This window comes from Meleagris gallopavo, chromosome 2 (genome assembly GCF_000146605.3).
Source record: "Meleagris gallopavo isolate NT-WF06-2002-E0010 breed Aviagen turkey brand Nicholas breeding stock chromosome 2, Turkey_5.1, whole genome shotgun sequence".
NCBI classification, from domain to species: Eukaryota; Metazoa; Chordata; class Aves; order Galliformes; family Phasianidae; genus Meleagris; species Meleagris gallopavo.
Genome location: NC_015012.2, coordinates 88,243,531 through 88,259,950, shown reverse-complemented (window position 1 = coordinate 88,259,950; position 16,420 = coordinate 88,243,531). Strand labels below are relative to the sequence as shown.

Below are 16,420 nucleotides of genomic sequence, written 5' to 3'. Positions count from 1 at the left end.
AAAAAAAAAAAAAAAAGAGAGAATCTGAAAAGAATTATCTGGGGGTCCAATTCTGATGAAAAGAATAAATTTTTTAAAAATGATGTATTATCTTTCACTTCTGCTCAAGTTTGCAAATGTGCATCTTAGTGCATCCATACTGTAATACTGAGCTTAAGCCATAGAGAAATAATTTGCAGTACCATCATATGCACAAAACAAATAACCACTAAAACTACTATTTATTTTCTAAGGGTTTGATCCCCACTGCAATTATTTGAAGATTAGTACAGCTCTGAGTTATTCAGAAAGTCTATCAGGGCATTTTAGGTCAGAACCTGTTATTTAAGTTTTTTACAGGGAGAGTGGTGAGGTGCTGGAACAGGCTGCCCAGAGAGGTTGTGGATGCCCCATCCCTGGAGGTGTTCAAGGCCAGGTTGGATGGGGCCCTGGGCAGCCTGGTCTGGTATTAAATGGGGAGGTTGGTGGCCCTGCCTGTAGCAGGGGGTTGGAGATTCATGATCCTGGAGGTCCCTTCCAACCCTGGCCATTCTGTGATTCTGTGACTACCACGCTTCCTTCAGAAGTCACACTCGGACCCTCTTGTCTTTTAAATCTGATGACCAGTGCATTTGTGGCTATAGAACTTTGACAGCACTGCTCCTGGAACATAGCTGGAGTTCACTTTGGCCACTAAATAACTCTTGTCTTAGTGGTTAATTATGAGTCCCACAAAAACAAAGGAAGCAGTTCTGAGATTTCATTCTTCTTGAGTCAATCTTTTTCAGCCTTGTTTAATCCATTTGTTACATGAAAGAGAGCTGAAACATTCTTACTCAGCATATGTCATTTTTCATATAAAGAAACAGAAAGTAGGATGTGTCCTAAATTGTATAACTTCCTAACAGAAAGGTATTTTCTGAAACAATCAGTAAACATTAGCATGAAGTAAATGCATCAACAGTGTTTAAATCCAAGTTCTTTGGAAGCCCATCTATTTATAACCCAACTTAAGGAAATAAACATGATGTCAAATATGTCAGAGGTACAACCAGTCTGTGACTTCCTAATACCAAATATCCATGGATATGTCACTAATGCTGAGCAAACATTTAGTGGAAATAGTAAAATCAAGGCATGGCACCGGAAAAGTCTAGGTTCCACAGTGCTGAGCAACATTAGAACTCTAAGCCTCATTTACTAAGGATGTAGGATTTGCAATTGATGATGTGCGCGTATAACATTGAGGAATATGAAGTACAAAACCAGCACCCTCTGCATCCAAAATTCAAAGATATTTTTCTCAATAATGCATAGCAGAATTATTTTTCAGCCTTGAACATCGCTTGAGTCACTATAAAAAAAAGTCTGTCTTATTCCTACCTGGTTTAACCAACCATGTTTCATTGCAGTACTTCTAACTAGGAAGGACTGACTTGTGAATATGATGACACCGTGATTTTCTCTATGAATGTTTTATAAAGCACCCTCTGTGACTGCTTTGGAGCAAAGAACAAGAAAGGCAACTACAAAATTTGATCTTCTCTTTCTATATAGCATTTTTTTGCATTAGAGAAAGATAGTGACCAATACCTTCAGTACCAACAAATGAGAGCGTGCAGTAAAATTTCTCTCTCGCATATTTCTACCCATTTAGGGGCATTCACATTACATTAAGTGTTCAATCTCATTAACAGCATGAAACCATGTACTGAACAGTTCACACAGCTTAATGCATTTGTCTCCTTGGTCCACTAATGTCTATCACAAAAACCATGCTACTTCCACTGAACTCTCACATTCTTGGTGGATTTGCCGTCGAATCAAAACTTTTTCGTAGAACAGTCACTTGAACAAGTTGCTTCAGGGTAAGCTTACAAAGCATTAGCTCCTCCAAAAATATTTTTTCATTATGCATGGTCTATGTTTGAGCTGAATGGAAAGCGGCTTATCCTTATACTGGAAGCATCTTAAGCCCCTTAATCATAGGATATAGTGTATAGGAGTATACTGTGGTGGGCTCAAGTGAAGGTTAGGGGTATTCAGGACCAGAGTGCAATATGTCCTTCTGAGGCTAGGTAGTGGAGCAGCATCTGTGGACCCTTCTAGCCTGGACTTGGATGTGCTGAACTGGCGTTAGGTGATGAAATATAATTCAGAGACTTGAAGGAGAGCAAACATTCTTCTGTTTCATAGAATCTATTAGAATTCTATGAATCTAGGTCTAGAAAGATGTTAAATAACACCAGTCCTAACACCAATCCCTGAGGAACGCCACACATCACTGGTTTCCACTTGGACATTGAGCCACTGACCACAACTATCTGAGTGTGACCATCCAGCCAATTATTTATCCAGCAAGTTGTCCATCCATCAAATCCTTTTTTTGTCCAATTTAGTGACTAGGATGTCATGCAGGACAGTGTCAAACACTTTGCACAAGTCCAGCTAGATGAAATCAGTTGCTCTTCCTTTATCCAGTCGCACTATACCTCCATCATAAAAGGTCAAGTTTGTCAGGCATGAACTTGCCCTTGGTGAAGCCATGTTGGTTATTACCACCAATCACCTCGTCTTTATTTTCCATGTACTTTATTAGGGTCTTCAGGAGGATCTGCTCCATGATTGTGCTAGATCTGACTGGCCTGTAGTTCCCTGGATCTTCTCTTCTTCCTGACCTTGAAAATGGGAGTTATGTTTTCCCTTTTCCAGACAGTGGGAACTTCACCAGACTGCCGGCTCTTGCAAAGCAGCGTGGCAACTTTATCTGCCAGTTCCCTCAGAACCCATGGATGGATCTCATCAGGTCCCATGGACTTGCGCACCTTCAGGTTCTTTAGATGCTCTCAAACCTGATCTTCTCTAACAGAAGGTAGATGTTCTTCTCCAAATTCTTACCTTTGCTTTCTGCAGCTTGTGAGGTGTGGCCAGAGCCCTTGCTGGTGAAGACTAAGGCAAAGAAGTCATTGAGCACCTCAGCTTACTCCATATCCTTCGTGACCAGGTCTTCAGTTTCCTTCTGGAGGGGGCCCACATCTTCCCCAGCCTTCCTTTTATCGTATCATTGATATACCTGTAGAATTTTTTCTTGTTCCCCTTTATGTCCCCTAGCTAGATTTCATAATATCTAGGTTTTAGATTTCCTAACCTGATCCCTGGCTGCTTGGACAACTTTGCAGTCCTCCCAGGTAACCAGTTTCTGCTTCCACTCCTTATAGACTTTCTTTTTGTACTTAATTAAGCCCAGGAGCTCCTGGAGGAGCCTGCCTTCCTTTTTCCTCTTTTCACTCATAGAAAATCACCCTTCGTTGCTGAGGATTTGTTTCAAGGAGACAAAATAATACTCATACCAAACCCCTTAAAAAGTTAAACATGAAGTTATTTTTAACCTCACTAATAAGGAGATCTGAGTTACTGCCAGCCTCTTTCAGTTGGCTTCCAACAAACTTTGAAATCGTCACATACGGTTTCTCCTTGTCCTATTATAACTATTTACGGGAACTATTAGCAGAAAGAAAAATCTCCACCAATATTTTTATGCCTGAACTGTAGGCAGACAGTGGAAAAATTGCGCTTCATGACGCTTTTACAAACATGGACCTTGAAGTGGGTCCATTTAGTAATGTAATTAGTGTCAGTTCTCAAAGTGTACCCACATACATGCATGTGTGTGTTTTGAAACCTTCACATATTTAGTAATTCAGGCTTTGAATCCCAAGAAGAAAAGCATTGTGGATATGAGTAAAAGCAACTGTTACTTAAACTCTCAAGTACATTTTAGATAATAAGATTCAGCTTTCAATTGTCAAAAATACAGGGAAGCTAGACAATCAACTGATGCTGGAAGGTGTGGCAACATTAGTGATTTCAATGCTGCATCCAGGAAAACTGGCTGGAAGCTGAGCCATATTTTACTTAACATGATCTGTGAAAGATAAGGACGATTCAGTTGTTACTCAAGAAAACTCCCACTTAAGGAACCGATAGGATAGCTATAGTAATGTTAGCTACAAGACTGAAGCTTTTGTCAACAGAAAGTCGTATGATTACAACAGCATACCTTCTGGTATGCATATCTTTACAGTGGAGCCACATTCCATTCAAACAGGTCTTTTGTTGCCTGAGCACAAGAAATGTTTGGCAACACTATTAAAGGACATCTTCTATTTAAGTACACATTGCCAGAGGCCATTTATTATAGTCCTAAAACAGGTTATCAGTACCTGCTGGGATCTCAGGATGGCAGCATCAATCTCATCCACCTTCTGAGAGATTGTGTCACTCACTAATCTGTATCGTTCGTTGTCTTCTGTTATCATCTTGTCAAGCCCCTCTCTAGCCCTCCATGGCACCAGTTCCAAGAAGGCACTGCCAACTTCATTGAGAGTGTCCAGTAAGGCTTTGTTGGTTTTTGCTTCTTTTTTCAACTCCTGAAAAAGGTCATTTGAAGTAAATGTGCCAGCATGAGTTGAACACACAAACAGCTTACATGTTTTTTATTCTTTAAACTACTGAGTAGAGAACTGAAATGTTTTCCAGGCACACCAAAGGGATAAATGAGCACAATTATTTTCAGCTCAGTTGTACTAGCTTTTTGATATTTGTCAGTTGTTTGACAAAAAATGTGGGTAAGTCTAAGCTTTCTACAGAGTATGTAACTAAAAACATTTCTCCAGTCAATATGATAGTTTGAAATTCTCTGAAATTTTATGAGTTGTGAGTACTTCAGGAAGCGAACAAATAAAATAAAACTAACACATACTAGTTGCAGCCTGTCACACCATCAGGAACTAAATCACCACTAAAGCATGAAACGAAGCAAAATATCATGAATTCAAACAATTTCTGAAATGAGAAATGATTGGATTATATTCCTGTCAAATTATCACACAATCCTTCAAGCTTTTTCTGTACAGGAAGCCCCAGTGATGATTCATTTCTTTTTTGTATCTATATGTAATCTACAAATAAATAATTCAATTTATTAACATCTTAATATATTAAATGTTCATGTGTATTAATATAGTACATATGTAATTTGAAGGAAATATATTTTTTCATTTTTTTCCACTCAAAACACTGCCCTCACCATCCAACTTGCAATATTATTTTTAAATAAGTATTTTTTTTGTTAAACAAGATTAGTAATGTATTTTAAATGCTGTCTTTTTCATATTTTACAAGATGATATCCATGTCATAACTAAAGAACCAAAATAACTTTGTTTGACAACTTTGGAGTTTTCCCAGGGTAAGGTAGCTGCTTGAACAAAAAAGAAATGTTGTGCTGCTGAGCTAAAAATAAACCACAACCCAATTTTGTGTGGGATTTTAACAAATGACTCTGGAAAGTAAGCATGATTCTTAACTACTGCTACAATTACAGCTGATCTAATGTCAAATTAGTTATTCACAAAACAATTTTCTTCCCAAAGGTTAACACAAAATCATATAGTGATAATTCACAGATTCTAAAACCTACTTTTTGTCTTTCTTGTGCTTGGCTTAATTCTTCACCCTGTGGTATTTGAGTTTCATATGACAGTAATTCCACTTCCACTTTGTCAAGCCATTTGCAGAGCTCCTCATGGGTTGAGTGCAGCTGACCTGCAAGCTGTAGGGCCTGCTCTAAGGTCTTGGACACATCAGAGCTCAATTTTGTAATATCTTTGTATCTCACTTTAATGCCTTCCAGTTTATCTTGAATTATTATAACTTCATCACCTAAAATAACAGAAGAACGTTATTTCTTGCAAACACAAATCCCTAAAATAAAAAAATTCCTAAGCATCGGCCCTTACCTAACACAGCAATCTCAGTATTTAATTTAGAAAATGATCCAAACAAGGAGACGGGGCAAATCCTCACCTCCTGTAAATTATTCTACCCTTACTAATTCTACAAAGCAATGACGTTTACCTCAATGTACGATCTGATCTTCTGCCTTTTTTATTGTTTTACTAAACTATCAGAAAGTGAAGACTTTGACTCAACATTTAATGCAAGTGTTCTTCTAAAAAAATCCATCCTTAAATTCACAATAATTCTTAAAAGGTTATAAAAATTGCAGATGTTACTGAAAATACTAAGAAAAAAGTCAGGAATACTAACTAGATTTTCCATTACACTGATATTTTAAACAATTCCTTGAACTGAACGCTCTCTTTACAATCCATTAAAAACAAAAGGCTAAAATAAAAGCAACCTCCTGAAATTTATATTCAGATTTCATTATAGATTATGCATAATGTTTAAATTTGGAACAGAGAAGGATTCCCCGTCTTCAACCATATGTATGTCTTAAGGAGTTCAAGAACTTTGCAAGCACTGGAAAATCTGGACAGGTGTTGATCTACAGAGCAGACACATGGCTTACAACTGGAATGCAACTTTTCCCACAGTATTAACTCCAATGGACAAAGCTTTCCTCTTGCAGTAAAAGGTAGTCTAATATCTCGTTCTTCTGTGAATGTCTCCAGGGAACTGACTGTGTCCCCAGCCAAACAGCCCTCCAACCAGAGTAATGTCCATAACTTGATATTAGGAATGGAATGCAGGTTCACTAAAACAATTTTCCACTAAAAATAATAGTAAAACAAGGGCCAAATTCCCTACAAGCAATAATTAACTTTTGCTCACTAATATTAAAAATACATTTGGCTCCAAAACATAACCCACTCTGATCTCATACCTTTGTTAAAATAGATAACTACAAGTGCTTTAACCAACAAGCATATTGGTTGTTACTAATACTTGGTTGTTACTAGTATTTACATATTCCACTTAAAACTTCTCATAAGCATTTATCATTACAGGAGAAAAAAAAAAAAAAAAGCCTGGCAAATTGTGCTTTTCTAAAAGGTCTCACCTGTTGTTTGTTTGAGAAGCTCTAAGCCATTTTGTATAGCCAAATCAACATTTTGTTTTCTGAGAAGAATCTCCTCCTGAAGCTCCTAAGAGAAAATGCCACTTGTGTAAGCACTGACATAATAAACAACACTATTTTTATTTGGATTAAGCATATTTCCATTTAAAACAAAATAGATTAATGAAAAATAAATGAAATATGGATTGTAAATCATATAAAAATAAATAATAAATGAACAGAAATCAAAATACCAGTAGTTCAGAGTGCTGTTTCTCAAGCAATTCTGTGTTGCAATCTTGGACTGACAACTTGCTCAGTTTATCATGGACTTCATTCAGCCAGTTCATCAACTCAACTTCGTCCTCCCCAAAAATCTGAGCATTGCAGTATGCTTGCTGTAGAAGTTCAGACCTGCTGTTGCTCTTCTCTTGAATCTCAATGTATCGGGCCTGAGAAGAATCTAGCTTTTCCTGCACCATATCTTTGTCTTCCCTGGAGCTCATAGTCTTTAGAGACTGACCAGTGCTAATGGCCTGAAGCAAACTCTTATTGTGAGCTAGGACATCATCTTCTAGGGCCTATATATTTTTTTAAATAATGAAGAACAATGGAAAAGAAAATCAGAAAAACATAAAAAAAATGTAAGTGGAACTAAATAAAAACTGAATTAAAAAGAACATATTACCAACACAAATGAATAAAACTCAAATTACAGGAAAAAAAAGTATAGTAAAATACAAGTATACCACAAGAGCTTTCCCAATTGTGCTTACTTCACAGATGAGTTTAAACAGAACGGCACGAGCAAATATGTTGTTCATATCTTACTTTATGCTGAGAAATCTGCTGTTGCAGTTTGGAAGCCTGTGTTCCAATAGGTTCAGCATTTGCAAGTCTCTTCTCTGTGGCTGACAGCCACTCCACCAATGGCTCCAAAGCTTCATGAAACTGCTGTGCTACCACTGAGATGCCTTCCAACTGACGGTTCCTATAAACATCCCAAGAGAAAGAGCCTACTGTAGGGCATCTGCTTTAGCAGGGTGTTGGACTGGACGATCTCTTGAGGTCCCTTCCAACCCCTGCAATTCTGTGATTCTGTGATTACACCTTTTAAAGTTAGATAAAGACTTTACTGAACCAGAACGTATGATCACACTACCTCAGCACTGTACATTATCTTCTAACATTTGTTCAATGATGTGAACAGAACTATGTGGCTTTACTTCACTCTACTTTGAAACTAATGAGACAATGGTAATAAAGCACTAAGACTTGACCTCCAAAATAAAAAAGAAGTATCTAAAACCCTTCTGTTTCAGATTATTACATCTCAGAGAAAGTTCTTGATTACAGGAAGCCTTCTCTACAGCCACTGCTGAGAAAATTTCCCTCAAGAAGACTTTTAAGAGATATTTTTTCCCACATAAAAAACATCAGAGTGTTGTCTTTCAGCAGGAAATCTTATTACAGGTAAAAGCTATGCTTATACATGCTTCCCTAGACTTACAAACAAGGGAGACCCTACAGACCTGCCACAGTCAGCTATATAATGCTCACAGAAATACTCTACTTAGTTTTCAGAATCGTGGTCTGATCTTCAGATCTTTTCATTTCTAGAGACTGGCAAAGCAAAATGGAGACAAGCCTGCAACTAATAGATAGCTTGGGAAAAGCTGCAATTTGATTTTTAATTAAGTATCACCAGATTGGGAAAAGAATATTAAATTAAAAATGACATTAACATTTACTCCACCAATGACTCAGATTCCTCCAATAAATAAATAAATAAATAAATAAATAAAAAAAAAGAAAGAAGAAAAAAGAAAGAATAATCTATTAGTGGCTTACTCTACCAATTGAATAATTGAATAATTGTATCTTTAGTATGAAATAGCAAAAGAGATTCAGAGTAAAGGAACTATAGAGGCTAGCAGGAGAAGTAAAAGACAACACAGCTGAATTTAATGTTACTCTAATTGCTCAAATCCCAATCCATCCATTTGCTCTTCAGTGTAAAGTTTTACTGCTCACTTAAAACAATTTTCCTAAACTTTCCAAATCCTTTCTCATTCTCAATTACATATTTTTTTTCAGGTCACTTATGCATACTCTTCTCTCCCTACTACAAGGCTGTTCTTAAAATCCCTACCCAGAAAATACATTCAGCAAAGTCCTTTAAACACCGATGTCTTCAGATGCTTTACAGTTCATAACTTGCCATATATTTTATAAACAGGCAACTCAAAAATATCTAAGTGTGTGTATATGTAGATACTGTGTCTTTCTGAATTGGAACTTGAGCTGGACTGCAATCCCTAGCAGAGTGTTTTCTGCACTGCAGAATGTACATACATGTACATACTTCAGTGGTCCTTTTTTCTCGAGAATTAATGCAGCTTAGCAACTTGAGTAAGAACATCAACAACTGGCAGCACCAGGGTTACTACGGTATAGAAACCTAATTATATGGATAACACTGAACAGCAAAAGGAGGAATGCCACCTCTTTGTAGCAGCAGGTCAGGATTCTGAAGTTCCAATGAAACATTGTTATTATTTGTTAAGTCTCAAATCCACACTTGACTCTACACAAAACAGGAGATGTGGTTTTTAAATGAAGAAACTAATGAACTAACAGCGATAAACTGTTCAGAATATACATAGACAGATTGTTACATCCCAGGCTACAATTCTGTTACAAGCTTTTGCTCTTTTCAAGTCCCTACTTCCCACTTTTTTCTTCAGAGGACCTATTACATCAACTTCAAGATACAGTAATTTAATGTACTAACAAGGATGATATTACTTAAAATATTTACATTAGGGAGTTCCACATACTGCTTTTGACCATCCATCACATGCTATATCTGTATTACTCAAAGCTATGAAAGAATTTGAAATACCTTATTTCAGCTTTAGTGAGCAATGCATCCCATCGACTATCCAGCAAACTCAACTGCTTCAAGATTTTCACTTTATCAGCAGGTTCTGCTGACTCTGCAATTTTCTCCCCTTCACGCTTGATTACCTCAACAGTAGGCTTTCGGTCATCCAACAGCCTCTGGAGAAGCTAGAGTGAAAGCAGTGACATATGAAGTTATTAAGGAACACTGTAACATTACAAGGGTAAAAACAGATGGAGCTAGACTTCTTGAAAAACTCTTAAAGAAAAAAAAAAAAAGCAATGCTTATATTGTGATGTTGTGACTAATGTTAGTCAAATATAGACACTCCTCCTCGCAGGCCCCACATACGTGCTCGTTTTAGTTTCTCAACAGCAGCAGAGCATCACCAAGTCCAAAAGACCTCCTAGGTTTCTTTAGAGTGAAAACATGAGGCAACCCCAAGAGCAAATATACAGGGTAACAAGTTATACCGAATACCACTTAAGAAAACATACCATTTAAAATATTTGATGTATTTTGTAGGATCATTCATGAGAGTGCCATGAAAAGGTTCTTCCAGATTTGGCAACACAAAGGCAATTGTGCAAATAGATACAAAAAATCAATGATATAATCTACACATTATTTCTTTGAGATACAATGAAATTCATTGATCTATTCCAATAAAATTATGTTATTTTCCAACGAACTTTAACATTTACTTCCAAGAGAATTTTAATAATTCTATTTAGAGCTCAGACTGCTGTGTCACACTCCATCCTGTGCTCCTAGAAGGCGGGCACTTCTCCCAGCCTGGACAGACTCTGGAGTACCAAATGGGTGGCCGTCAAATATAACTCAGTATACTTGAAGAGATCTCATGCTTTGACAGACATAAAGATTTCTTCTCATTTCTCCAGAGAGAAGAAAGAGACTGGACATATTTTACTTACTTTCTGCTCTTGTATTTGGGCCTTCACAACTTTGAATTCGGCAGATGGTGGTTTTTGATTAGCCACAAGTTCTTCTGTATCAATGAGCCAACTAAGCAGAGATTCAAGGGCATCCTGAAATCTCCCGCAGTGAAGGAGGGCTTCCTGCAATTGTGCTGCACGTTGGGCCACCTGAAAGAAAGTAGAGCATCTGACTGTACTTTTTTTTTCTTTGCTTAACACTTGGCAATATCATCACCACATACTCTCACTTTCATAGGTTTTTGTAACAGCACTATTGCACAATTTACCATTAATCTCTACAGTCATCCACCAAAAAGAGGTTGACTGAGTAAACGAGTCTGCTCTAGTAGTCCATTACAAGAGAGGCTCCTGTTTCATTTTGCTACAGTATTATGAATTACACTGACAGGATGTTTGTATTTCTTATGCTCTTCATTTTCCCTACAAAAAGACTGAGCCAGGAATCCTGAGAAGCAATTGAGGGGCAATAACGCCTTCAAAGGAAAGAAGACATAGGAAAGGATAGGACAAATAGGTGAATCACAAGTGTCTGTGCCTCTGCTGCATCACCCCTTTGGGAACACAAAGAGCAGCAGAAACTGAATGCTATTTCGACTTCCCATCCCCGCCATTTTCAACAGCAACTACTTCAGGAAGATAAGCCTTTAAGGCATAGAGAAAAAAATCTACAGCAAAAGTTTTCCAAAGCAGTAGCACCTTCCAAACTTTCAGGCAACACTTAAGGAACTTACTATAAAGGAAACGTGCCACTAGTCACACTAAGCTGGGTTGAATCACTGTGTCCTGCACTGACCATAGCCAGTGTACACAAATAGAACAGTGAAGAAATGTGAAAAAATACCAAAAAGGGACTGCTCCAAAGCAGCAGACTACAAATGACATTGCTACCTTTCCCATGAGAGTGTCACAGTTTTTGCCTCTTTCACTGAGTTATCAAACTTCTCTGTTCTGCTGAAGCAGAAAGGAATCCAGAGCCCTGGAGGACTCTTCCCTCAATGAAAAGCCATGAGAGACCTACTGAAAGTTTGACAGAACTTTATAATGACAGCTAATATCTCTGGCAACTAGCGATATAAATCTTATCCTTAGAATTACTACTGAAGTTATTGTGTAAAATAACATAACTGAATATTTAATTTCCTGTGTTTTGAAAGATGTAAGTAAATAAGTAAGGAAAACATAGGACGTGACAAAAGCAGAAGAGTATACAAAATAATAACCTTCTTATTGAGAGTTTTCCACCGAGTGTTAACATCTTCAAGGTCATGTTCAAGGCTTTCTGTGTTGGTGCTTTTAGCAGCACTTTGAATAAGGCCTTGGCCCAACCAGTTCACCTCCTGTTGTTTAACCTGCAGGGGCTCAATTTCTTCTTTCTGGAACACCTGCATTTGGAAAACCAGGACACCATGAAAAATAAAGTTCTCCTTGTACATCACACTATGCAAAAATAATACATATGTATATATGTATGTGCTGAATTTGCTGACTGATATCCAAAAGAAAGGAAACCATTCCTTACCAGAACCTTCCTTAAAAAAACAAAAACCGAAACAAAACAAACAAACAAAAGACATAATAGACTTCATCTAAACAAAATAAACGTAGTACACCACTGAGGTAGGATGATATACATTTCCATTAGTAGTTCTAGATGGGAAGAAAGGGGAGAAAGAGAGAGAGAGAGGGAGAAGATCTTCACAACAAGGAAAAATATGAAGACCAGAGGAATGCATCTATCTGTTCAATTATCTGTCTGTATAAACTGTACAAAAAAAAAAAAAAAGGCACAGAAAGACTGTAAATTGTCTTTACATAAACAAGCAAACACCAAGACAGACAACTGGGCATTTTTTGCCAAGTTAGGACAAAAGTAAAACTTTCAAGTTAAAGAAACTATGAAGAAAGAATGATTTTAAGGGAGGTTTTATGAGAATATAAGCATAATAAAATGAGGAAGCAGTAGAGATGCTGCTGAAACATCACAGAGGATGTCACAGAGGACACCCACGAGAATGGTTTTTAATTCAGAAACATTCTTGCAAATCACCAGGGTTTTGACAGCACCCAAATAACAATTTGAACAGTTTTCTGTTTGCTTTATTTTACTTTTTCAGGTACTTGAGGCTTTTCAGAGCCAGATTATTACCATTAGCATCAGCAATGTAAATCACCACTTGTATTCAACTGAATGAGGCTGAAACGATACCAGTGTCAATGAGATCAGAAAATGGCCCAAAGCCCCTGAATTAATTACACAGGCCAGTGAAAAATAACCAATGAATAAACAATGCTAAAGAATGCTCAACTTTTGACCCTAAATCCTTCTATTTCTATAGCAGCATTCAGTAACAGTTTTGGTGTACATTTAGCGCATTCAAAGCAACCTTTCTCAGCATTCTGAAAAGAAGGAATCACTTCAAACATACCAATGACTCCTCTTTTGCACGGAACACAGTATGGCAAGTGATTTCTTTGAAAGCAGCAGCCCTCAGGTGGCTGAGCACACTTCCAGGAGCTTGACAAGTCAATCTAGAAGCTAGGGCAAAGCTATACCAAGCAAGGGGGGGGAGGGGAAGGGGGATGTAAAATCAACTAAGCATCCATACGAATTTTGTTATTGTGGACAAAAAAGAAAAAGCCCTGAAGACTCTAGGGCTGTGGTTACATGAAAACTTACAGCATGCAACCAGCTGCTGCTCCCAGAAAAGGGAAAATGTTCCTATTTTTCCTGACTTTAGAGAGAAGGCAGAATAATCTTTTTACACTGAACCAACAACAAATTCTTTTATGTCCCATAAAGCCTCATCTTTTGAAAGCAATGTCCTGCCACGAAGGACTGATCTCCATAACCTGCCCCTTAAAAACACAAGCGTTCTTTGCAAAGAGAAGCTTAAAATAAATTACAATTATTGCTGAGGCCAAAGTTTACCCAAACAACTTAGCAACAAAGCTTGAAGTATCTCAGATTTCAACCAGAGAAAGAAATTACAGACGTGATAAACACCCTTTCCTTATTACAAAGCTCCTACCTCACCCACTACTCTGAGAGCACTGTAAGACCCAGTGCCTGTAAAACACTGCCATGCCGTCAGATCTACTTTCAGGCACGCAAATGCAAAGGAAGGCTTTCAGAACACGCAGTGAGCCTTTAATCTACGTGCCTTGGAAACCACAACAATCTGATACTGTTGCTTATACCTTTATGAGTAAGGCAGCTCAGCCCTGAATAAATGGGCTGTAGCTGCCCTTGAATGGCATTGCCTTTAACCACAATCTGTGTAAGAAATGAACACGAACATCAGTGCACAGTGAGGCTCTCCGAATCAAGAGTAACAGACACCATCTGGACAATAAATAACCATGCACTGAACAGCTGGAAGTAATCACCCCTGTCAGAAATTGCCCCTTGTTCATTTTCCGAACTGACCACCACACCTATTTGGGACATCTTGTGTGTGCTGCACGAGTGTCTCTGACCACTACATCTGCTGAATCAATAAAACACAAAACGTTTCCAACAAGAGTCAAGCGTAAAGAAAACTATAAGCAAGTTTGTTTAAGGTTACATTACAACTATTTCACAAGTGGATTTTTTTTAATTACCTTATTAGACAATAGGCCATTGCAGACTGTATCTAAGGTTTCTTGTATGCCTGTAGTCCAGATATTGCTTTCACTCCTCCCTGGGATAGCTTTTGGACAGTTTACAGTGCAATCTAATTCAAGCTGCTGAACAGAAAATGTCATTTCATTTGAGCCTGCATCTGCTATACTCGAATCCCCTGGATCAGATAAAATCTCGTATTTTGCTAAATCCACGTCACTATTATTTACAGCAACGTTCATACAATAACCATCTAATTGAGGAGGAGTACCATCCACATCATTCCCATCCACTATTGTGACCTGAGTTTTAATTTTTCCACGTATGTTATAGCCATTTTCCACTCCATTTTCACTCAGGGAAATGCTTCCTCCATCACCTTGAAGAGGATGGCCATGTGTCAGAGTTTCCTTTCTGAAACTTTCTAAGTAAGTGTATTTTCCACCCATCTCTTCCTGGTCACTCTCACATTTCTGTGAATTGCTTTGTTTGACTTTTCCAGAGGGCACAATGTCACATGAAGTCAGCCTGCAGCTCTCTCTGACAAAAACACTGCTGCTTGCAAGCACTGGGGCTTGCTGCTCTCTGCAAAGAGCTGGAAAGAATGGGCTGAGCTGACCTACTGCCTGGATGTCTTCTGCAGAAGACAAAGTCTGTGCCTGCATTCGCTCCCCTGCTAAGAGCGTATCTTGTTTTTCTTCCCTTTCTGTTGGAGGGCTGCACAAACCAGAATCATCTTCTTCTGAGGTCAGAGAATTCGTACCCCACTTGCATTTGCCTGATTTAGCTGTATCTGACAGGTCACCAGTTTCACTGAATGAGCATTCGCTTTTATTTGTGTAATCTGAAAAGTTGGGCGGGACAAACATTCTCCACGACCGCCTGTGCTCCTTTTTCTCTGTGTGAGACTTCGTTTTGGGCAATCCCCCCGTTCGAATGACATCGCCGTTCAGCTTGAGAGCGTCAAAGATCATTTTCTCATCTAACTTCTTGGCCTCACGGCTTCGGAGCTCAAAAGCACTGGAGGACGTCAGGGCACCATTGGAGCACAGAGTGCCGATATCCAGTGTTCGGTGACTGTAGGGTAAGGTCCGGTCCGTGAAGTGTCTGGAGGAGAGGCTGCCCTTGGATCCCGAATCGATCTGCTCATTGAGCCGCACAGTGTCATAGATGGACCTCTGGGGAACATAACAGTCCTCGATGTTCAGGTCTTCATCCTCTTCTCCTTTGCCCACACACGGAGGATTCTGACGTAAACAGTCCGGCCTGCTAAGTGGCTTCCCCATTTTGCAAGGGTTCACACAAGATACTACAATTCTTCTACTTTCGGAAAGGAGGGAAACATTTAGAAAACATCATCTGCCTAAAAAACTACAGTAAACTTGCCCTCAGCACAGGATGCATAGATATAAAACATACATGATAACTTATGAGGTGGTTAAGGTTGTCATCAGTGCACTGGTTTAAATGCAGTTTTACCTGGATGTGAGTTACTGGTTGTTTGGGTTTTTTTCTCTTTTTCCCTTGAAAACACAAAGTGCTTGAGTGAGAAAGGAACAGAAACCTTCCAATATCACAGGAAAACCGAGTATAGCAAAAACCAGCAGTGGCTTCAATGTTTAAAACCCTGCATGGAACACTGCTCTTATTTCTTCAGGTCAGAATGCATATCTTAAATCTGCAGATTAAGCCTTCCAATTGAGCGAGCATTACCGAAGGCAGCACATTATCTCTTGGAGGTGACTGATTAGCTGTAATCCATTTAGCCGGGTCCAAGAATTCCATCTCCTTTATAAATAAAGCATCGTACCGGAGCTCGGGAAGGCAGACCCCCCGGTGCCTGCGCACGGCTCAGACCAAGGCACTGAGAAAATCTTGGGGGTGGAAACAAGTTAAATCCAAAGCAGCACGAAGAATAAAACAGCCCTTCGCTTCTTTGGCAGCAGCTATAAATAACTTCGACCCGAGAGGCAGCTTACTCCCTCCTCGTCCCAAGCTCTTCACAAGTTTCATAGGTAAATATAGTTTCCTAGGATCCCAGACGACTCAGCCGTTAGTTCCCCCGCGTCAGGATCCAGGCGGCCGGCCCGGCGCTTTCCTCGCTCCGTT

General features: G+C 38.8%; 1 protein-coding gene across 1 annotated transcript; it reads right to left on the bottom strand.

Annotated features, from left to right (window-relative positions):
- Positions 1–4,127: 4,127 nt before the first annotated feature.
- Positions 4,128–16,414, bottom strand: LOC104909964 (dystonin-like). Its single transcript, XM_010707878.2, has 9 exons — positions 14,311–16,414; positions 11,928–12,089; positions 10,684–10,854; positions 9,749–9,915; positions 7,675–7,834; positions 7,098–7,424; positions 6,847–6,931; positions 5,461–5,702; positions 4,128–4,409 (listed from the first exon to the last, which is right to left on the bottom strand). The coding sequence occupies exons 1-9, from the start codon at positions 15,595–15,597 to the stop codon at positions 4,143–4,145; spliced, it is 2,868 nt and encodes a 955-aa protein (XP_010706180.1). The 5' UTR covers positions 15,598–16,414; the 3' UTR covers positions 4,128–4,142.
- Between the last annotated feature and the right edge of the window lie 6 nt (positions 16,415–16,420).